This window comes from Alternaria alternata (assembly GCF_001642055.1).
Source record: "Alternaria alternata strain SRC1lrK2f unplaced genomic scaffold CC77scaffold_11, whole genome shotgun sequence".
Taxonomy (NCBI): domain Eukaryota; kingdom Fungi; phylum Ascomycota; class Dothideomycetes; order Pleosporales; family Pleosporaceae; genus Alternaria; species Alternaria alternata.
In genome coordinates, this window is record NW_017306200.1 from 1 (window position 1) to 17,932 (window position 17,932).

At 51.5% G+C, this 17,932-nt stretch overlaps 6 protein-coding genes and 1 non-coding gene across 7 annotated transcripts; 4 read left to right on the forward strand and 3 right to left on the reverse strand.

Annotated features, from left to right (window-relative positions):
* Positions 1-352: 352 nt before the first annotated feature.
* On the forward strand, positions 353-1,668 carry CC77DRAFT_1020557 (alpha/beta-hydrolase). Its single transcript, XM_018525066.1, has 2 exons — positions 353-801; positions 868-1,668. Exons 1-2 carry the CDS (start codon positions 454-456, stop codon positions 1,510-1,512), a joined length of 993 nt encoding a protein of 330 aa, XP_018385430.1. The 5' UTR covers positions 353-453; the 3' UTR covers positions 1,513-1,668.
* CC77DRAFT_91701 (MFS general substrate transporter) lies at positions 1,558-3,898 on the reverse strand. Its single transcript, XM_018533679.1, has 4 exons — positions 3,318-3,898; positions 1,990-3,267; positions 1,835-1,901; positions 1,558-1,743 (listed from the first exon to the last, which is right to left on the reverse strand). The coding sequence occupies exons 1-4, from the start codon at positions 3,636-3,638 to the stop codon at positions 1,604-1,606; spliced, it is 1,806 nt and encodes a 601-aa protein (XP_018385431.1). The 5' UTR covers positions 3,639-3,898; the 3' UTR covers positions 1,558-1,603.
* Positions 3,652-4,814, forward strand: CC77DRAFT_1020559 (class I glutamine amidotransferase-like protein). The gene is made up of 3 exons (XM_018525067.1): positions 3,652-4,118; positions 4,171-4,397; positions 4,449-4,814. Exons 1-3 carry the CDS (start codon positions 3,890-3,892, stop codon positions 4,737-4,739), a joined length of 747 nt encoding a protein of 248 aa, XP_018385432.1. The 5' UTR covers positions 3,652-3,889; the 3' UTR covers positions 4,740-4,814.
* A 166-nt stretch (positions 4,815-4,980) lies between these two features.
* On the forward strand, positions 4,981-5,065 carry CC77DRAFT_t46. The gene has a single exon. It is a non-coding gene; the product is annotated as a tRNA-Trp (tRNA).
* Positions 5,066-5,726: 661 nt separating this feature from the next.
* Positions 5,727-8,427, forward strand: CC77DRAFT_1020560 (hypothetical protein). Its single transcript, XM_018525068.1, has 4 exons — positions 5,727-5,868; positions 5,939-5,973; positions 6,034-6,160; positions 6,216-8,427. The coding sequence occupies exons 1-4, from the start codon at positions 5,859-5,861 to the stop codon at positions 8,156-8,158; spliced, it is 2,115 nt and encodes a 704-aa protein (XP_018385433.1). The 5' UTR covers positions 5,727-5,858; the 3' UTR covers positions 8,159-8,427.
* Positions 8,423-14,023, reverse strand: CC77DRAFT_963161 (cytohesin-2). Its single transcript, XM_018535661.1, has 5 exons — positions 13,362-14,023; positions 10,766-13,311; positions 10,086-10,721; positions 9,543-10,038; positions 8,423-9,491 (listed from the first exon to the last, which is right to left on the reverse strand). The coding sequence occupies exons 1-5, from the start codon at positions 13,738-13,740 to the stop codon at positions 8,722-8,724; spliced, it is 4,827 nt and encodes a 1,608-aa protein (XP_018385434.1). The 5' UTR covers positions 13,741-14,023; the 3' UTR covers positions 8,423-8,721.
* A 71-nt stretch (positions 14,024-14,094) lies between these two features.
* On the reverse strand, positions 14,095-16,627 carry CC77DRAFT_1020562 (Anp1-domain-containing protein). The gene is made up of 4 exons (XM_018525069.1): positions 16,060-16,627; positions 15,267-15,946; positions 14,896-15,215; positions 14,095-14,849 (listed from the first exon to the last, which is right to left on the reverse strand). The coding sequence occupies exons 1-4, from the start codon at positions 16,131-16,133 to the stop codon at positions 14,484-14,486; spliced, it is 1,440 nt and encodes a 479-aa protein (XP_018385435.1). The 5' UTR covers positions 16,134-16,627; the 3' UTR covers positions 14,095-14,483.
* Positions 16,628-17,932: the final 1,305 nt, after the last annotated feature.

A 17,932-nucleotide genomic window follows, 5' to 3' on the forward strand; every position in this document is an offset into this window, starting at 1 on the left:
TAGTTAAACTTTCTCTATTATATACTTTACTTTATGTATTACAACCTTAGAAACTCTGTAAGTAGAGTAATAACAATTACAACAAATAAGTATAAAGAGATAGATAAAGCTACGCTCCGCTAAGGGAGCGAGAAAGCCCCTCTACTACTTACATAGGATTCGTATGCAACGCTTCAGGTCTGTAGCAATTCTGGTCCTTCTGAACCCCGGGCTTCGGGCTTCGGTGCTCGCTGGACCGCTGGTAAACCGGGCCGAAGAAGCATTGACGCTGCTGACAGTCTTTGCAAATTGATGGCTTAACGGGCCGACTTGTAGCGCCGTGTCATCTCGTACGGCGTTACTCTACACCGTGAATCTTCTAATCGTGTATAGGGGCTTTGTATAAGTATACAGCATGATGATCCAGTAGTTTGTTTCACGCCGATCTGTTATTCGCATCACACCATCGCAGTCATGCACACTCTCACGCTTGTTCTGTATGCTCTTTGTCCCATTGCGCTCGCAGCCAGCTCTGGCTGTGGAAGCGTCCTACCATCGGGACTCACGCCAGGTAAATCTACCACCAATGTGACTCTGTCCTCGAAATCCGTCATTGGCAAAACAACCGAGCGTCAATACATTATCCACCTGCCATCATCGTTCGATGCCACAAACAAGAAAGCTGCGCCGCTGGTAATTGCTTTCCATGGTCAGCAGCAGCCAGCCAGGAGCATGGAAGTGATCAGCGAGCTGTCAAATCCGGCTTTCAATCCGAATACCATTGTGGTCTATCCAGAGGGCATGAATGTTCAGGCCCCCGGTGTAAGTTATTCGAATCGATATTTCTCGTCAAGATCAGCAATCAATGGATCTAATCATATGGTTTAGGTGCAATGGCTTGGAGACCCGCTGGCTCCTACATCTTCAGTGATTGACGACAGAATCTTTGTTGATGAACTCCTTTCACATCTCACATCCACGCTCTGCATCGATGAAAGCCGTATATACGCTGCTGGTCTTTCTAACGGTGGTGGACTGACTGGACTTCTGATGTGCGATCCAAAGCTCAACAAACGATTTGCGGCCTTTGCAACAGTGGCGGGCGCATTTTACCCGGACGCAAGTCTTACGGAGCCGCTATTTCAGGGAGGATGTCTTCCAAACCTGCAGGGACGAGCACTTCCCTACATGAATCTGCATGGGCTGAACGATAGCGTGGTTGCGTACGATGGCAACAACAATCCGCCACCAGCTTCTATTCCGGTTTTGAACTGGGTTGAGGGTTGGGCGAAGCATGATAACTGCTTGAGCAACCCTCGAGCTGTGAACATAGCCAGCGACAAGGTTACAGAGCGACGATGGCAGTGCAATGGTGTCAAAGATGTTGTTGTTCACAGAGCTATCCAGGGATTTGGTCACGGATGGCCTAGTCGCAAGGCCCAAGGTGAACCATTCGACACACTGAGGAACGGACCTACAACATGGGACGCTACCCCGTTCATTCTGGAGTGGTTCGCCAAGTGGAAGTTATAGGTGCACAAGTCATATCCTAGTGTACACGAATGTATTTGAGCTTCACCGTGATATAGAATCCATTGTTCTACTAAGCCGCTGATTCCTCCCCTCATTCATCTTCGTCATCTGAAGATGCTTTTTTCTTCAGCTGTGGTAAGTCGATTGCGATTACTAGCAAATTGACAATTATAAACATGACGATTGCCGAAATAAAGACCAAGCGCAGGCTACGGCTATATGCCTCGATCACTAGAAATGAAGTTAGTGTCAATCCCAGCTAGAAGTAGACTGTGGACGTGACTACGAGTGTAAAACGTTACAGAATGCGAGTGAGACGAACCTTGACTCTGATGCTTGGGATCTAGGTCGACAATGCTGCGGACCGATTTACGAACACGTTGTATGATCTATTTCGACAGGTTAGCATCGAACAGTTTTGATCAGGATAACAGCACAGCGTTACTGCTCAAGCTTTCGAAATAGGGCAATGCGTACTCTAGTCTTGTTATGACCGGACACCAGGCTCTCAAGGTGTGATGTCAAAGCATTCTGTAAGATGAGACTACTCAGTGAGACACCCATCACGATACCCAAGCTACGCCATAAGATGAGTGTGCTGGTCATTACCGCCTGATCCTCCTGTGTGCTTGTCGCAAGGACTGCAAGGCTCGTTGCTGGGAAGCTCAAGCCTTGACCAATACTCGAAGGAACCAGAAAAATCGTGGCAAGCCATTTTGGTATCCCATCCCACATCAAAGAAAGGCATAAAGCTCCCAACAGCATGGAGAGGGAGCCAACTACAATCAGCCATTTCATGCGCCCGGTGGCGGTCATGATGAAGCCTGCGGAGACGCCGCATATAGTGAGGGCAACAGAAGGGCCTGCAAGGCGAAACCCGGACACCGAAGCTGTCTCAAGCTCAACAGCTTGGAAGTACAGCGGGGCGTTGAACAAGATGGTGTTCATTCCCACCTGAGCGAAGAAATTGTTGAAAACGAGGTTGCCTCGGGGTCTGCTGAACAACATAGGCAGAGGCATGACTGCTCGCGAAGCCTTCGATTCAACTTTGACAAGAATGGCACCCGTCACTGTTGCTACCACGAGCGAAGTAATAACGACCCAATGTTTCCATGGATATATGTTGCCACCAAGGTTCAAACCTAGAATGAGGAACGCGACGGAGACAGTCAGTAGCATGGATCCAGCGACGTCGAATCCCTTGAGACCATCCTTTAGACCTAAGCCGTAGCGCTTGGCCAGGTTTGGACCTAGAGATGATGGCGTCGTGAATATGGCATTGACCAAGAGCAACACTAGGACAGGGATTTGTACAGCAAAAGTCATCCGCCATCCTAATTTGTCGCAAAGCACGCCGCCAAAAGCTGCCCCACAAGCGGAGCCGCCTCCATAGAAGAGGTTGATGTAGGCCTGGTAAGTGCCTCGGACTTCGATACTGACTAGATCGTTGGTCATGATGTTACCCATTGACAGTACTCCGGCCGCGCCGATGCCACAGAGAGCTCGCGCCGCGATGAAGCTACCGATAGTCTGCGCAAGAGCGCACCATGCGGTCGTCGCCGCAAGGACAACGAGACCAGCCAGGTACAACGGTCGACGGCCAACAGTATCTGAGAGTCGACCCATTAGTGGTTGAAGCGATGTTGATGTAAGCAAGAAGGCCGTCGATAACCAAGACGCTGAGTTTGACGCATGAAAGTACGATGTGATGACTGGATGACTTGATGCCATCAAAGTAGAATCAAACATGGCAATCTGACAGTATACAGTCAGTATTGGTATTTCGATACCTTTCCAGAACTCACAAAGTACCCGAGCAGAATGCCACCAAACACCAGTCTAAATTTCCACACCCCAACGCCTTCAAGTTTTCCATCTTTCTGAAACTTGACTAGGCTCTCTGCTTCGTGCGCGATATCGGGCCCATCATCATTAGGCTTGAGCGATGGAGCACGCAAACTGTTTTTCCTGGTGTCTGATGCTGGAAACTGAGGTGCAGCGCCCTCCCCCTGTTCCGCTACCTCTGCAGTCGTGATTGCATTGTCGGTAATTAGATGAGAGTCGTCCCGGTGGTTTGCCGAATCGGAGCGAAGAAGCGGTGTTCGCTCGGATGCGGACGATGACATAACAGCAGATGTCAGTTGTCTTTGAATCACGCGTGATTCGTCTTTGAGTCTCAGATTCACGCCACCGCTGGGATTGGGATAGCGAAGATGAAACCAGGGAGAGCCAGGAAGAGCCAGAGCTGACAAGCTTTCGTAGTGCAGGTGCCAACGAGCCGAATCACGCTAGTGCTCCCGAATTCGCCGTCACTTTCCCGTTATCAAAGACGGCGTTATCTCGCTCTTTGCAACTCGAATCGTAGACATCCAGAAACATGAAGACACCTCTTAGAATAGCTATCCTCGAATGCGACACGCCGCCAGCCGCGGTTGTCGAGAAGTACGGCAGATATGACCGTATCTTCACAACGCTATTGGAAACCGCAGCCACGGAACTGGGCTTATCGCCGAAGCAAGATCTCGAATTGAGCGCATTTGATGTAGTCACAGCGCAGGAATATCCAGACTTGGAAAATGTAGATGCCGTACTGATCTCGGGCTCGAGTATGTATTACCCGAAAAAGCAATGTTGAAGAGCGTGGCTGATGTGGCGCAGAACACAACTCCTTCGACAACGACCCGTGGATTCTAAAGCTGGTCGAGTTCACGGAGAGACTGTTGAAGCAAGATCGGATTCGTATCATCGGTGTTTGCTTTGGTCACCAAATTCTTGGAAGAGCTGCAGGGGTCAAAGTTGGACGCAGCGACAATGGATGGGAAATCTCGGTGCTGCCAGTACAACTCACCGCAAAAGGCAAAGAGATCTTCCAACAGGATACCTTGGTATGTCTTCCAGACCCAGACGATTACAACCTGTCATGCTAAAAGTCACAGGCAATCCACCAAATGCATAAAGACATTGTCTTCGAGTATCCGGAAGGCGTGGAGAAACTGGGTGGATCACCACGGTGTTTGGTGCAGGGCATGTACAAAAAGGGCAAGCTCATCTCTGTGCAAGGACATCCTGAGTTCACCGAGCCTATCGTAAGCTACTTGGTCAAGATGAGGGCGGAGCAGGGTATTTTTGAAGACGAGCAGGCAAAGGATGCACTGGCGAGGGTCGGGAATCACCATGACGGAGTAGTCATTGCCAAAGCGTTCTTGAGATTCTTGCTTGAGGATTAGGAATAATCGGATGTTAAGCTTAAAAGATGCTTAATAGTCGAATATAGCTATGTGCCTGCATGCCGATAACTAGCCGCGATACATGAAGATGGTATTCCAGACAAAGGGTTTTCGAAGGTGGGCTGCCCCACACGCACTGGCTGACAAGTGATGAGCAACCCTGGCAGCTATAGCTAGACAGTAATTAGTCAATGGCTATTATATTGCAAATATTTTGCTCATATTTCAAATCAGCAAGACCGGCTTCGTGGCGCAATGGTAGCGCGTCAGATTCCAGTTCCTCTGGAGCATCCTGAAGGTTAGGCGTTCAAATCGCCTCGAGGTCACATGCGATCATTTCTTTTTGTCATTCTGTTGGCCATACCATATTTTTGCCAATGCGAATCGGGACTTAGCGTCGTTCTTGCATGATTGAGCAGAGCCACGGCCCTGAGTTTACCTATGCGATGCTAGCTTGCATTCTCCATTCACTCTGGTTGACACCTAATCAAGATCTAACACTTAACTGTCACATGGACATAGCACATAGGATGCTGATACGTCATAGTCACTTTGAAGCGCTGGGCATGTTCATGCACGACACTGTTGATCCTTCTTATAGCCGCCCCTGCACTTATGTGGCGCGATACGGAGTATTTAGCTATCAAAACCTTGGGTGACAACCGTACCGGAGCCGGTCGAGTATGCACCTACGAGTACCACTCAGCGCTCCTACAACTTGTCAGGACCACCGTTGTGAATAACAACAAGTGAAACGTGGTTCTTGCGCGAGAGTGAAAACGACGATCGCGTCGAAAGGCAGAGGCTCACGTCATAAACGACCGGTAACTGGCCGCTCGCACATTTGTTCCGCCCCATAAAACGTCGCAGCGGGCGCGGGACGCTGATCCATGCGCCTTCTGGAAGCGGCGCCGCCAGCTGCCAGGGTCCAAGTCTCAACCTTTACTTATCCGCCATCACTAACTACTCCCCTCCTTCACGTCGCTCGTTTTACGCAAAGCACCTGTTCGATTCCGGCCGCGCCGCTACCGCCCTCTTCCGACATATCTCTTGTAATACCCACTGTTGCTTTCCGCATGCGCATTGCTAGATAGCCGTCCTCGGATCCTGACTCTCTCGATGGGAAAGTGTACGCAACCACCCATATGCAGCCCTATGCCCTCCACACAGCTCGCACGCTGACACTATATGGTGAACAGGGAGATATGGTGTTGTCCTGGATGCTGGGTCCTCTGTAAGTTTTCCAAACAGTCGGTGTGCAGTTATCGCAGGGTCCCAGCTAACCATATCATAGGGGACGCGCGTCCATGTTTACCGATGGCTCAATAGCGACGCAGCTCGCAAGAAGGCCAGCGATGCACAACTACACAGCCTGCCTGTCATAGAAACCGACAAGAAGTGGACGAAGAAGATACATCCAGGTATGTGGGCGAGAGAGGACTCTGACCAACAGTCGTCTGACGGGAGGTGGGACAGGTATCTCAACTTTCGGCGAACACCCTCACGATGTCGGATCCGAACACCTCGACAAACTCCTCAGCCACGCGCTCAAGCATGTGCCCCTTGAAGAAGTCCCGAACACGCCTCTATTCCTGCTTGCGACAGCGGGCATGCGCATACTCCCTGAGCGACAACGGAAAGAAGTGTTGAAGGAAGTCTGTGAGTTTGCGCGCGCTACCACTCAGTTTCAACTGCCCGATTGCGATGTGCACGTGCAGGTCATTCCAGGAGAGACAGAGGGTCTGTATGGCTGGATAGCGGCGAATTACCTGCTCGGCGGATTTGACCAGCCAAAGGAACACGATCATGGCAAGGGACACAATACGTATGGATTTCTGGACATGGGAGGCGCATCGGCTCAGATCGCCTTCGCCCCAAATGCAACCGAAGCGGAAAAGCACGCGAACGATTTGACGCTCATGCGACTACGAACGATTGATGGTACACCGCTAGAGTACAAGGTCTTTGTGACAACTTGGTTGGGATTTGGCGTCAATCAAGCGAGAGAGCGATATATCAAGGCTTTGTTGGAGTCGAGCGCGGAGACTGAGCTACCTGATCCTTGCCTACCAGCAGATCTCGAGGTAGAGGTTACAAAAGATGGCAAGATCATTGACTTGGACGACGACGACGATGACGACGATAAGCCGAAACAGAAGACCGCGGCGAAATTGATTGGTACGGGCCAGTTCGCGGAATGCTTGCACCGGACGTTCCCGTTGTTGGAGAAAGAGAAAGAGTGTAAAGACTCGCCGTGTTTGTTCAACGGTCAGCATGTTCCTGCCATCGACTTCAACGTGAACCACTTCGTAGGCGTATCCGAATACTGGCATACTACGCATGAGATTTTCGAACACGGACACAAGGACAAGGCCTACGATCTCAAAACATACCAGGAGCGAGTGGACGAGTTCTGTAGTCAAGACTGGAAGAGCATAGAAAAGGGTATCAAGAAGGAAAAGTGGGGTCATAAAGTCGACGAGGAGAAGGCACGGGATGTCTGCTTCAAAGCTTCCTGGGTCATCAATATGCTTCACGATGGAATCGGCGTCCCTCGAGTTGGTATCGAAGACATGAAAGGTGGCCAAAACACCACCAAAGCTGTCATCGACAACGCAAAGACAAAGGGGTTTCTGGACCCGTTCCAAGCAGTCAACAAGATCAACGACGTGGAAGTCAGCTGGACCCTCGGAAAGATGGTCCTTTATGCTTCGAGCGAGGTTCCACTACCCTCCGAAAAAGCGCTGGCAGTAGGCTTTGGCTCCAATGTCCCGGGAATACCATCAGACTTCCAATATCCCGGTGGCGTGCCTAGAGAGTACGAATCAGACAGCGACTGGCACCGTCTTTTCGTCGAGCACCCACAGCGTATACCCGGCTTTTTCATCATGATATTCATCTTCATTTTCATCTTCTGCCTCATACTTGGCAAAGAGAAGAGGAACACAGCCAAGCAGTACATCGGCAGACTCTTCAAGAGCAAGCAGGGCAAAGACCCTCTTCATCGCCGTCGCGGTCGCGGCTTTCCAGCTAAACTTTTTGGCTTAGGCGGCGCCTCGTCTCACACTCAGCAACCTTACGAACGTGTTGACTTGGAAGATGGGGATGCGGCAAACGAATTCGAACTTGAGGAGACCTATCTGGACTCATCAGATAACGAACTCTCGGATTCTTCTGAGGGGTCCAAAGTAGGCAGGACGAGTGGTTGGGCGACGCCGCAGATCAAGACTGAACCTGTTCCCGGCGGACCAAGTTATTTCGGCACGACGACCGCGGGAGATGTTGTCAGGGAGGGCACCGGTTTGGGACTGGGTCCTCCGAGCGCATTCGAGCTGAGCCGGACGTATAGCAGGGAGAGAATAAAAAGCCGCGCCAGCAGTCCGAAGAGAGGAAAGGGGATGAGCAAACTTGATGAGTGAACGGCTTTATTGACGACGGCGTTGATCTTTCGGCTTGGAGTTTTATGGGCCACGAAGCACCTTTCTTTGTAGTATATTAGAGAGGGGATCTTGGTGCAATCTGGTGTCAAGGCGTTGTCTCGTCGAGCAGAGACATTCTGCCTATGCACAGGACACGGTTGTATATACCATGTGCTATATGAAGCTGTTCGTTTTTTCGCTACAGTCTAGAAGGGTATGCACAATCAGATCTAAAGACATTCAAATCAGAAGCCTTTCGATTGACGCTATAACATGGATAATATGCCCAATGTGCTTGACGATTGTCGCGAAGCCGGTGGGACATGGGCTAGCGGAGTGGTCTCCAGGTCTCTTTTTGAGTCTGGGAACCTTGACAGATGCCAGTAAAGCAACTGTTACCAAACCTTAGCGTGAACGTGATGACGAGCGATGGATGAGAAAGTGAAACGTGCGTAGCGTCATATTGTCGTCTTCATTACTTCTGAATCCATTTATGCTTTGACTTGACGATAATGCTACACTCACGCGCCCGATCTTCAGGTCCCTGCATACTGAAGTAGCTGCTAGCCTTCCTTCTCTGTGACCTTCTCCTGGTCTTCCTCGGCCTCGTCACTACCATCCACCGTGTCTTCATTACTACTGCTGCCGCCCTTTTTCCTCTCGGCAACATCCATCTCCCTACCATCGATGACAGGCTCACTCTTTGGCGCTCTTTCATCCTTGCTAGGTCGCTGTCTTGCACGCTTCCCAGCTTCATCGGGGAACAACTCAGCGAAAAGGCTGGGTTGGAAGCGATTGATGCGCTTCCAGGTCTCATGCCAGAGGTCCTCTCGTTCAGGGTTTTCGTCGGGTGGCGCAAGGTACCCGCCATTGCTGAGTACCAGAAGCATGTTCTTAAGATTCTCGGCGACAGCTTCTTCCATGTCGCCCTGTCCGCTGTTGCCCAGGCGGTCCATTATTCCCACAATCGTAATCCATAACTCTTCGAAAGACAGGCTCTTCTCTCCGTCCTCCTTCTCTTCACCAGACAAACCATCAAGCAGCACCAGGTAATGGAGGAATACCTTGCTCAGCAGCGTAGCGGCTCGGACCCGAGTTTCGCTCATACCTAGTGGATCAGACTGATAGACTTCTGGTTTAAGAAGCTGGGTGATGAGTGGGATCAAGACCTCGCTGAAGATCGCGGTCCATTCTCGATGTTCGGGGGAAGCGAGATCGTTGGAAAGAAGTGTGCGTTGGAGTGAAGAGAAGGCTTGTTGGCGCAACGATCGGCAAGGGTTGAGACATTGATGCGCGAGGGTCTTGAGGATGGGTGACCAGTAGGCCGTCCATGCTGGAAGTATGTTAGCATTTCGAAGCTGAGCGAGATGTGCATTCCTTCTACCTTCAGTCGTTTCGAGGTGAGACTGCTCGATGAAATTCGGCACTCTGCTGGAAAGCTGGAAGACGATGCTCATAGCGGTGCTGCCGCGTACAACTATCTCACTATTCTCAAGCTTCTTGGGCTTCTGTCCCTTGTTGCGTCGTGCAGCCTGGTCATGTAGCTGCTCTTCTCGAGCACCTACTTGGGCTGCAGTTGCGAACTCGTTGAGAAGCGCAATCGCAGCTTCGTAATTGTCAGCAGTGATGCCGGGTTGAGGCGAAGTGGTAAGATCTTCGACAAGCTGGAAAACGTCCCCAGCAGCATCAGGCACGCTTGCAAGCCTGTTGAGAATGGTCCAGAAGTCTGGTGAGCCTGCAAGTTCACTACGAAGGGCATTGGGGCCTTTGCAGCAGTCTGTCAGTCCCTTCAAGATTGGCTGAGCGCACTCATGCAGGAGAGCATCGTTGAAGCTTGAGAATGTGTGCATGAGGACTGGGGCACGGATGAAATCGTAGTCCTAATTCCATCAGTATATAAATCACATGGGGAGGCATCGAGACTTACATTGCTAGCTTTCAAAAGGCTTAGCAGATAGTACACCGATCGCGCAATGACCACATAATGGTGTTTAGGAGCGTCTCGAATGACAGACGTCAAAGCATCTGTCACATCCTTGGCGAGCTCCCTGACCGTCTCTTCGTCTCTGAGAGCTAGAACGGTGGCTAGTTCGAGCACAAAGACAAGGCTTGGGTCGTAGAGCGGGCCTTTACCCTTCTGCTTCGGGCCAGTCGTCCGCGGACTTGCGCCAGGTATCTCAGGCTTCACAACGATAACCCTGGGCGAGCCATCTTCGGGGAGATGCTCAAGTAGTGAGGCCAGAAGCGATCGCAGAGACTCCACAGGTAGTTGGCTGATGTTTGCAAGAATATCTTCAAAATGACACTCCTTGACAGTATCCACGGTGCACAGCGTGTATTCGATCTCTTGGTCTGATGGCTCCGGAGGCTCGTCGTTGGCGAAGCTCGAGACGTAGGATGTCAGTGCCGAGAAGATGCCAGTATCCGCCGGACGCTCTGCGCGGTCAATTACTTGCGCAGGATTCTGGAGTGGTATCGGTGCTAGAGCAAGCGTCTTCTGAAAGGAGAGGAAGTATGGGGGTATCAGCGAGTTGACGAATAGATTCACCATGATGCGAATGAGCTAAGAGTGTTAGCGATATGCTGAAAAAGGGTTGACAGTCTTACATGTTGCCATCCATCTCTTATCGATGCCTCATTACCCTTAATGACCTGGAACAAAACCACCGTTGCCAGTTGCGCCCTGCCGTCACGGCCGAATCGCACAGCAGTCTCGCTGACCATGACGCTCTTTTTATCGGCTTGGACTTCCGTATTGAGTGAAGTGCTTGGTGGGACATCGGGAGCGAGTGTGCTGATGTATGACAAACACGAAATGATACGGTCGAGAGCATCAGTCAGTTCGTACTTGGCAGCAATCTGCGCGCACTGGTCGAAGCCCTGAACAACGCGTGAGAAGACAGCATCGTCAGTGGCGGACATGAAGACGTAAGACAATGTCGCGATGATTGGCTTCCATGTTGCAGCAAACATGTCCGCGTCGAAAATGTTGGTATCGCAGATGACGATATCCGAGGTCGACTGACACTTGACCAATAACTCCTTCCACGCGTGGTCATATGCATTTCGGTCACTATGCTCTTCCGGTAATATGATCTCCCGGTTCTTGATGGATTCATAGATTCCCTGCAAGAACTCAGGGTCAAAGTCCTTGCCGTCGTTGACGCCGCGGACGTTCTTTCGGAAGTCTTCAAACTGCATTCGCTTTTGCTTCATGTTGGGATTATGCTGATCAGTGTTCAACATGATGACAGCGTAGGTGAGGATGTAAATAGCATCGTGGTTGGCAATGCCTTCTGGCTTCGCCATTTTGAAATATTTCTCGGAGAACTCGGACAGAATTCGCTCGATCAAGGCTGATTCACCAGGGAGACGGAACGCGTGTAGGAGCTGTCGAAGAGCTTCATCAATTCGCTGTCCTGTGAAATCAAACAAATCGATGAAAGCACTCAATACCGCCTCGTTTCCTTTCTTGGATATAAACTCTCCCAGTACCTTCTTGTCAACTCTTGTAGTACCCTTGACGAACTCAGCGATACATTGAGGATCGTCAGGGTCTCGAATGATGCCTTGAGATGCAAGATAGGCGATGCCAGCCTTGGGCTTCTCATTAAACTTGGTTGCACCACGGATGATGACAGCCTTAAGTGCTCGCTGCTTGCGCAGCGACTCGGCACTAGGATAGCCTTCTGTTACCGGTTCATCGTCCAGGCGATCTGCCATCGACTGCACAAAACCGAGAAGAGCGTCCAGACATAGCGGAGGTACATTAACGGTGCTCCATGTCGCAGAGTCTGGAAAAGCGTTTCTTGAGAGGAGTCCAACTATGTCCATACAGACGTCCCCACGGTCAATTTCACAGTCATAGTTGACGAAGAGTTCAGCCATGTAGGAAGGAATCCGGACCAAGCCACCTAGGTTTTCTATCATGGCTTCTCGGGCATCTGGCTTTCGTGCACCTCCTTCTAGTCCTAGCTTCTGGCGATCTTTGACAGGTACTGGAGTTGAACGGCCACTAGAGCTGCTATTCTGCTGTGGTGGCTGCTTGATGAGGCTGGGCGCATGCGGGACACCTTCATATAATGAAGGCTCAATGCCGGGCTCGACTGGTATCTCCACCCGTGGAAAAAGACAAGCGACCAGGTATGAGAGGTAGAGCTCTTGCTGCAGCTTGAGGACGTTTCTGCATGTCGCCAGCAACGTACCTGCGACTCTCAAAGATTCGTTCAATATGGCCATGTTGTCTGACCTGACGAGCTGGAAAATGTGCCTGCACAAAGTGTCCTTGGCCAGATTCGCCAGACTGGGATGACTCGCTATCGACGGTCCAGCGACTTCGAGAGCGACGTCCACGATGCGCAACGCCATGACGCGCATCGTGTCAGTGTGTTGACGATCATGCGGATCCAATAGATCGACCAGAACTCTGAAAAGCTCTCTTATGGAAGGCAACGAATAAGGCTTGATCTCGAGGGGGGCTTGCGGCTGGCCATCCTCGGCCGTTGCTGGGAGATCTAGGGTACTGCTCGCTGGGTTTCCGGCACTGTCATTGTGCTCATGGCCTTTTTCTGGGTCAATTGGCTGCTGGAGGGCTTCAACCTTGTGCTGTGCAGAGTCTCCCTCGCCATTTGCTGTTGGATCCATTCTCAGGCCCTCTTGGTCGTCCTGTCCTTCCAGCTCCTCGTCCATGGCGTCAAGTTCATCTGGCGATTCGATCTCCAGCGTTTTCAGTCTCCGAAATATGACTTGACACATGGAGACCATGGCAATCTCCGCCGAGCGTCGCAGCAGCTCCGATAGTCTCGCTTGGCAGCACATGCTCAAGCCTGTCTCCATCATCTCGCACACACTTTCGTCGCCCAGTACTTCTCCGCCTCGACCTGATATCATGACCTCCATAAGCCTGAGTATGCGAAGGAGCACAATCTCGTCGGCGGCCGAATCGCTGGCCTCGAATCGGCAGTGGGTGATGGCAGAGGAGAGCTGTTGCATAGCTTCTGGTAGACGTGGAGAGTCATGGCCAATTATGCCGTACGACAGGAACTTGGTGATCGCAATGAGGGCAAGCGAGGTTATGGGCGCGGAGGTGGATGAAGATCGGATGACCTGCAGAAAGGGATGGAGCATAGAGGGGGTATCGAAGGTCCGGATATCTGGTGTCGCATTAGCTTGGCTTGTGTTCTGTCCGGATTGCCATCTTCACCTTTGCAGCCCTTCAGATCATTCCTCAGGCGCGCAAATGCAGACATGAGGGGGTTGTCCTGCATGCTCTTGCCCTTCTTCCCGCGTAGGCCCCATCTGCTCGGTACGGCTTCCTCTTGCTCTCCTGCGCTTATGATGCCTTGTCCTGTGCGGTCGCGTCGTTGGACGGCTGGCGTCTTGTTCGAGGAGCTGCCCAGTATAGCTGCGACTGAAGAGTGCGCCCAGCGGGCATGCTTTCGCATCGCCGACGTGACGGTAATGCATTCTGTGACCACCAGAGCTACTGGGTTGACTGCGACGGTAATGGGCCGTGGATCCAGGTCCACAATTGTCTCTTGAAGTGTGGACGCGACGTGGTCGTCGCCATCTGTGCTCGACATGGTGCTGAAGGATTCGGGGTATGGAAGTGTATGCGACAGGAATGTGGTGCGCGACAGGGTGTCTTCAAGGTGGAGGGCACATGGACAGCTATATGTCTAGTTCAGTCGACTTGAAAGATGACACGCATGCTTCCAATTGCTGCCGCCTAGTGATGAAGACAGAACCCAAATTTGCGAGATGCAGAAGAAGCGATTACCTCGAATATCTGTCCTCAAGTACTGCACGGCGGATAGAGACGTCGTTTGTACCATTCGAACATTTGGCGGCTTAGCTCTAGCGGAGTTTCGGAGGTGCTGAGGCCAGGGGTCCAGCCAGCGTCACACGTCCATGACGAAACACACGGCAGGCCATAGTCACGATCTTGGTAGGAATTCTGTAATGTTTCTCGATGTTGTTACACACAAACGCAATGCTCATCTACTGTCGAGCCTACAACGCCCCTGATGCAAAGCTGCTATCTAATGTATACATTCCTCCAAATAGTCTTCAAACGCCCTCCAAGCAGGAAAAGAAACGCTTCCAATGCCACCTTCGGAGACCGGCTCGGCGAAACGTTGCTGCCTCAAGTCTTTAGGCTCCAACACAAAGCACACAGTGGATCGAAAGAAGTAAAGGTCCAGATCTGCGCCCAGTCTGCCCAAGTCGTTACTGTCGTTGCTGTAGTGCTTCGTTCCACTATAGGGTTGCAAACAGGCGCGGACCTAGGTCTCACACCCTTGAAATTACTGGAATACTGCGACAACTATGATTGATCGCCCTCCTTCTTATCAGCTGGCTTCTCCTCCTTGGTGTCTGCCTTGGGCGGCTCCTCTTTTGCTGCCGCTTCTTGTTGCTTCTTCTTCTCAGCGGCCGCCTTTTCCTCGTTCTTTGCTTGCTGAACCATGTCTTGGACGGCTGCCTTCTCTTTCTCCCAGTCGCTCTTCTTTTCATCAAAATTGTCCTTGATCTTAGCCTCCTTGGCCTTCTTCGCTTCTTCCTCAGCCTCCTTGGCCTTGCGCTCCTTCTCCATTTCCTCCATGTGTCGGATGTCGTCGACACTGGGTTCGTAAAGATGCCAGATAGTGTAGTGGGGAAGACCGACCACGGAAAACTTCATGCGCTTGGCCATCTGCAATATGTTAGCGCTGCAGCAAGGTACGAACGTCGTAGCTTACCTTGCCGAATCCTTCTGTCTCAGCGTGCTTCTCAAAACTGAATGCAGGGAAGTGGACACCAGAGCGGAAAACCTTGGCTTTCGCAAGAATGCTAACACCACCAACACCATCAATTTCCATCTCCATGTCTGGGTCACCGTAGGGGTCGCGGAGGTAGGCCAAATGCGGGCGCCAAGTGGCGTACTCTGCGTAACCTTCTACAATGACTGCATCCTCGTCGAGAGTGTCGGCGAGGGCGAGGGCAGTCTCAGATTCTTGCCAGGAGTTCAGGTCGTATGGCTGTTCGCCGCCAAGCCAGTCCGGAAGTGGTCGCCAGACATCTGAGTGACAGGTCAGCAATTTATATTTTCGTCATGTATCATTGTACATACTTGGGACGATGACATCCTTGTTGTGTCGCATGAGATCTTCCAGAATAGTGAACGGAGCAGTCTCCACGTCCACATCTCTCCAGTATACCCAGCTGTGTGTTGGCCGCAGAGCAGCGCTTAGCAGCCAGTTTCGCGCTTGTGCCATTGACTTTCGGCGGCCAGCCTGTGCGGCGAAACCGTGTCGACTCTCAACATCTTGGTTAACCTTTTGTCCAAAATCCTTCTCCATGATCGAGATCTCGCCAAACTGCTGCTTGGGGTCGGGATTGGCCTGTAGCTCCTCCAACTTCTCCGTCAAGAGTGAGATGGTGTTATCCTTGGAATCTCCAACGAGGAAAGCCAAATCGATGAGGTTGTGGGGGTATGTGAGGTTCTGCAAATGGCCAAAGAACATGGGCAGATGCGGAGCCGCGTCTCGCAAAGGAGCGCACAACAGAATGCGCTCCTCCCTTTCCCATCCCCTCGCCGTTCCTTGCACGTTGTTCAAATCGTAGTATCGCACGGTCTCAAGCTGCGCATCGTCGTTCGAGGAGATCAAGCTGAGGGGTCCGGAACCCAGGTTTGGTCGCAGGTCAGGGAAGAAGAAGAATAGGGCGGTAAAGAACAGCGAACCGACAAGCAGCAAGCGCTGTATCAGTGTTCTCCGCCGCCTGAGCGCAGGCTGTGATCGCGGCTGGAATCTAGAGGTGCACTAGAGGTTAGCAACACGATTGTTTGAGTCGTAGTCGTAACGGAGACGCGGGTTGAGATGCTGCGCGATAGTTGCGCCATGGGTCGTAGGTGGTGAACGTACTTGTGAGGTTGGATGGAGAAGGTACCCCCTCCTTGCGAGGGATACGCCCCGTTGGAAAAGGCATGGCGGTGCATCTTCCCTTTCGACGATGAATGTAAAGGCAACATTCAGAGAGTTGGGCGCCAGATGTCAATTGCTCCCTTGGAGACCCCCGGTCACCGAAGACCCGCCAGATCACCAAGTCGTTGAACAAAGTACTGCCTCCCAGTCCTTGCTGCGTCCGAGTAAGATGAATTGCCGCTCCCGAGAGTAATTGCGACGTAGGATGATCCGATACAGGCGTTTAGATGGCGGATCGCGTGCGTTCGGGGGTGCTGCGCGTCTCTGGTAACCTCCGTTGTAGGGCTTGGCCAAGGATTTGTTCGCTAAGGCCACGGTGACGTCCAGACGGGGATGCTGATGGCTAAGTGGCGTCTGCAACGGATATGGCCGAATCAATCGACTCGACGCGCGAGGCTGACGAGATGCACGATGGTTGTCGTTCGAGTGCTGACACTTTGCAAGGTTCACGAGGTGTGAGGCTAAGCCAAGCCACGTAGTATGGCCGTTTCAGACTGGTATAGCAATGATGTGCAGGAGTAGCTATCTCCGCCCAAGCAGCGAATCGAATCAGTACCTCAACGGAAGTAAGTTTAGACATTCGTATTCTCCATATTGCATACGCGTTGTTCCACTACCAAAGGGACACCCAGTATAGACAGTACTTCAGCGGGTTGCAAACGACTGCACGTGCACAAGGTGTCATGACTGAAAAATTGGGTGAATATATTTAGAGATTCCTATCTACCATGATCTAAACAGAATGCGGACTACACGAATACATGTCCTTCGTAACAATCTGGGTGCTGTTAGCAATGTTCAAACAGCCATATCGTCATGTTTTAAACAGATGTTGCGCTCAGACAGCCGTGTTAAATCATCCCCCATCGCCTGGCCTCAGGTCGCAGCAGCCCAAGACGGATTGCTACGACTTTTGGCTCAAAGACCACAATCACGCGGCGTTGGACAAGCCAACAGTGCAACTCCACAACCCGTCATTCCAGCCGAGACTGGTAGGGTGCGGGAGGGTGACCCGGCGACAGATGTCGTTGAATGGATAGACTAGTTTTCCTCCTTGCGAACGGGTTGGGAGTCGGGGTGCTTACCACATGCAGGCATGCAGAGCGAGCGGCTGGGATGGGTATCTGGTTGCAATGTCAGCAGTGTTCTTCAACGATTGAAGTGAAGAGCTGAGAGTGCAGAGTTATATCAGACAAAGGTAAGCGGTATAAATTTTCTTCAAAGAGATTCAGTAGCAGAACTGAAATAATACGATCATCATATAAGGCATGTACAGAGAAAAAGATGAGGACTTACCATTGATCAGTATGTGCTTCGAGACGCTGCAGGTTAGCGACAGATGTGGTGTTGGGAGGCATGCTGGCGGCTACATCGTACGCCCATGTGCTCACACCTTGCGGCCGCCTCAACAATGAGATGCTTAGGCCGCTGAGGAGAGCAGTCCTCTCGCGCGATACGCTTCGATCCTGAGCTGTATCTAGACTGAGGTTAGCTACAGTCGCAAAGTCTTGTGCAAAAGCAGAAGCTTCAAGTGTGAGATCAGAGGGTGGTGCATGTGTTCATAGCTCATCTGAGATCGCAAGAACTTTTTCAAGGGTATCATCAATGAAAGGGAGAGGATTGGGTGGGAGTGTGTTAACGTACCTTGAGCGCGGGTGTGAGGTAAGGAAAGAAAGTTGAACCAGACGCGCAGGAAAATTGAACTTGAGGGTCCCGAAATCTTGGCGGGTCCGTGCTTAGTCATCCACTTTTCTGAACACCATGAAATCATCCGCAAGTACAGCGCGTTCAACACGACGCAGATACAAGCACG

Excerpts from the sequence above, each read along its gene's own strand:
- CC77DRAFT_1020557 (XM_018525066.1), top strand. The coding sequence starts at position 454 with ATGCACACTCTCACGCTTGTTCTGTATGCTCTTTGTCCCATTGCGCTC. Across the intron at positions 802-867 it reads TGAATGTTCAGGCCCCCGGT|GTGCAATGGCTTGGAGACCC; the intron begins GTAAGTTATTCG and ends CATATGGTTTAG.
- CC77DRAFT_91701 (XM_018533679.1), bottom strand. The coding sequence starts at position 3,638 with ATGTCATCGTCCGCATCCGAGCGAACACCGCTTCTTCGCTCCGATTCG. Across the intron at positions 1,902-1,989 it reads CCGGTCATAACAAGACTAGA|ATCATACAACGTGTTCGTAA; the intron begins GTACGCATTGCC and ends CTGTCGAAATAG. Across the intron at positions 1,744-1,834 it reads TCCCAAGCATCAGAGTCAAG|TGATCGAGGCATATAGCCGT; the intron begins GTTCGTCTCACT and ends CTTCATTTCTAG.
- CC77DRAFT_1020559 (XM_018525067.1), top strand. The coding sequence starts at position 3,890 with ATGAAGACACCTCTTAGAATAGCTATCCTCGAATGCGACACGCCGCCA. Across the intron at positions 4,119-4,170 it reads CGTACTGATCTCGGGCTCGA|AACACAACTCCTTCGACAAC; the intron begins GTATGTATTACC and ends GATGTGGCGCAG. Across the intron at positions 4,398-4,448 it reads TCTTCCAACAGGATACCTTG|GCAATCCACCAAATGCATAA; the intron begins GTATGTCTTCCA and ends TAAAAGTCACAG.
- CC77DRAFT_1020560 (XM_018525068.1), top strand. Across the intron at positions 5,974-6,033 it reads TCCTGGATGCTGGGTCCTCT|GGGACGCGCGTCCATGTTTA; the intron begins GTAAGTTTTCCA and ends ACCATATCATAG. Across the intron at positions 6,161-6,215 it reads GACGAAGAAGATACATCCAG|GTATCTCAACTTTCGGCGAA; the intron begins GTATGTGGGCGA and ends GAGGTGGGACAG.
- CC77DRAFT_963161 (XM_018535661.1), bottom strand. The coding sequence starts at position 13,740 with ATGTCGAGCACAGATGGCGACGACCACGTCGCGTCCACACTTCAAGAG. Across the intron at positions 10,039-10,085 it reads GCCTTTTGAAAGCTAGCAAT|GACTACGATTTCATCCGTGC; the intron begins GTAAGTCTCGAT and ends TGATGGAATTAG. Across the intron at positions 9,492-9,542 it reads TCACCTCGAAACGACTGAAG|CATGGACGGCCTACTGGTCA; the intron begins GTAGAAGGAATG and ends ACATACTTCCAG.
- CC77DRAFT_1020562 (XM_018525069.1), bottom strand. The coding sequence starts at position 16,133 with ATGCACCGCCATGCCTTTTCCAACGGGGCGTATCCCTCGCAAGGAGGG. Across the intron at positions 15,947-16,059 it reads TTCTCCATCCAACCTCACAA|ATTCCAGCCGCGATCACAGC; the intron begins GTACGTTCACCA and ends GTGCACCTCTAG. Across the intron at positions 15,216-15,266 it reads CAAGGATGTCATCGTCCCAA|ATGTCTGGCGACCACTTCCG; the intron begins GTATGTACAATG and ends CCTGTCACTCAG.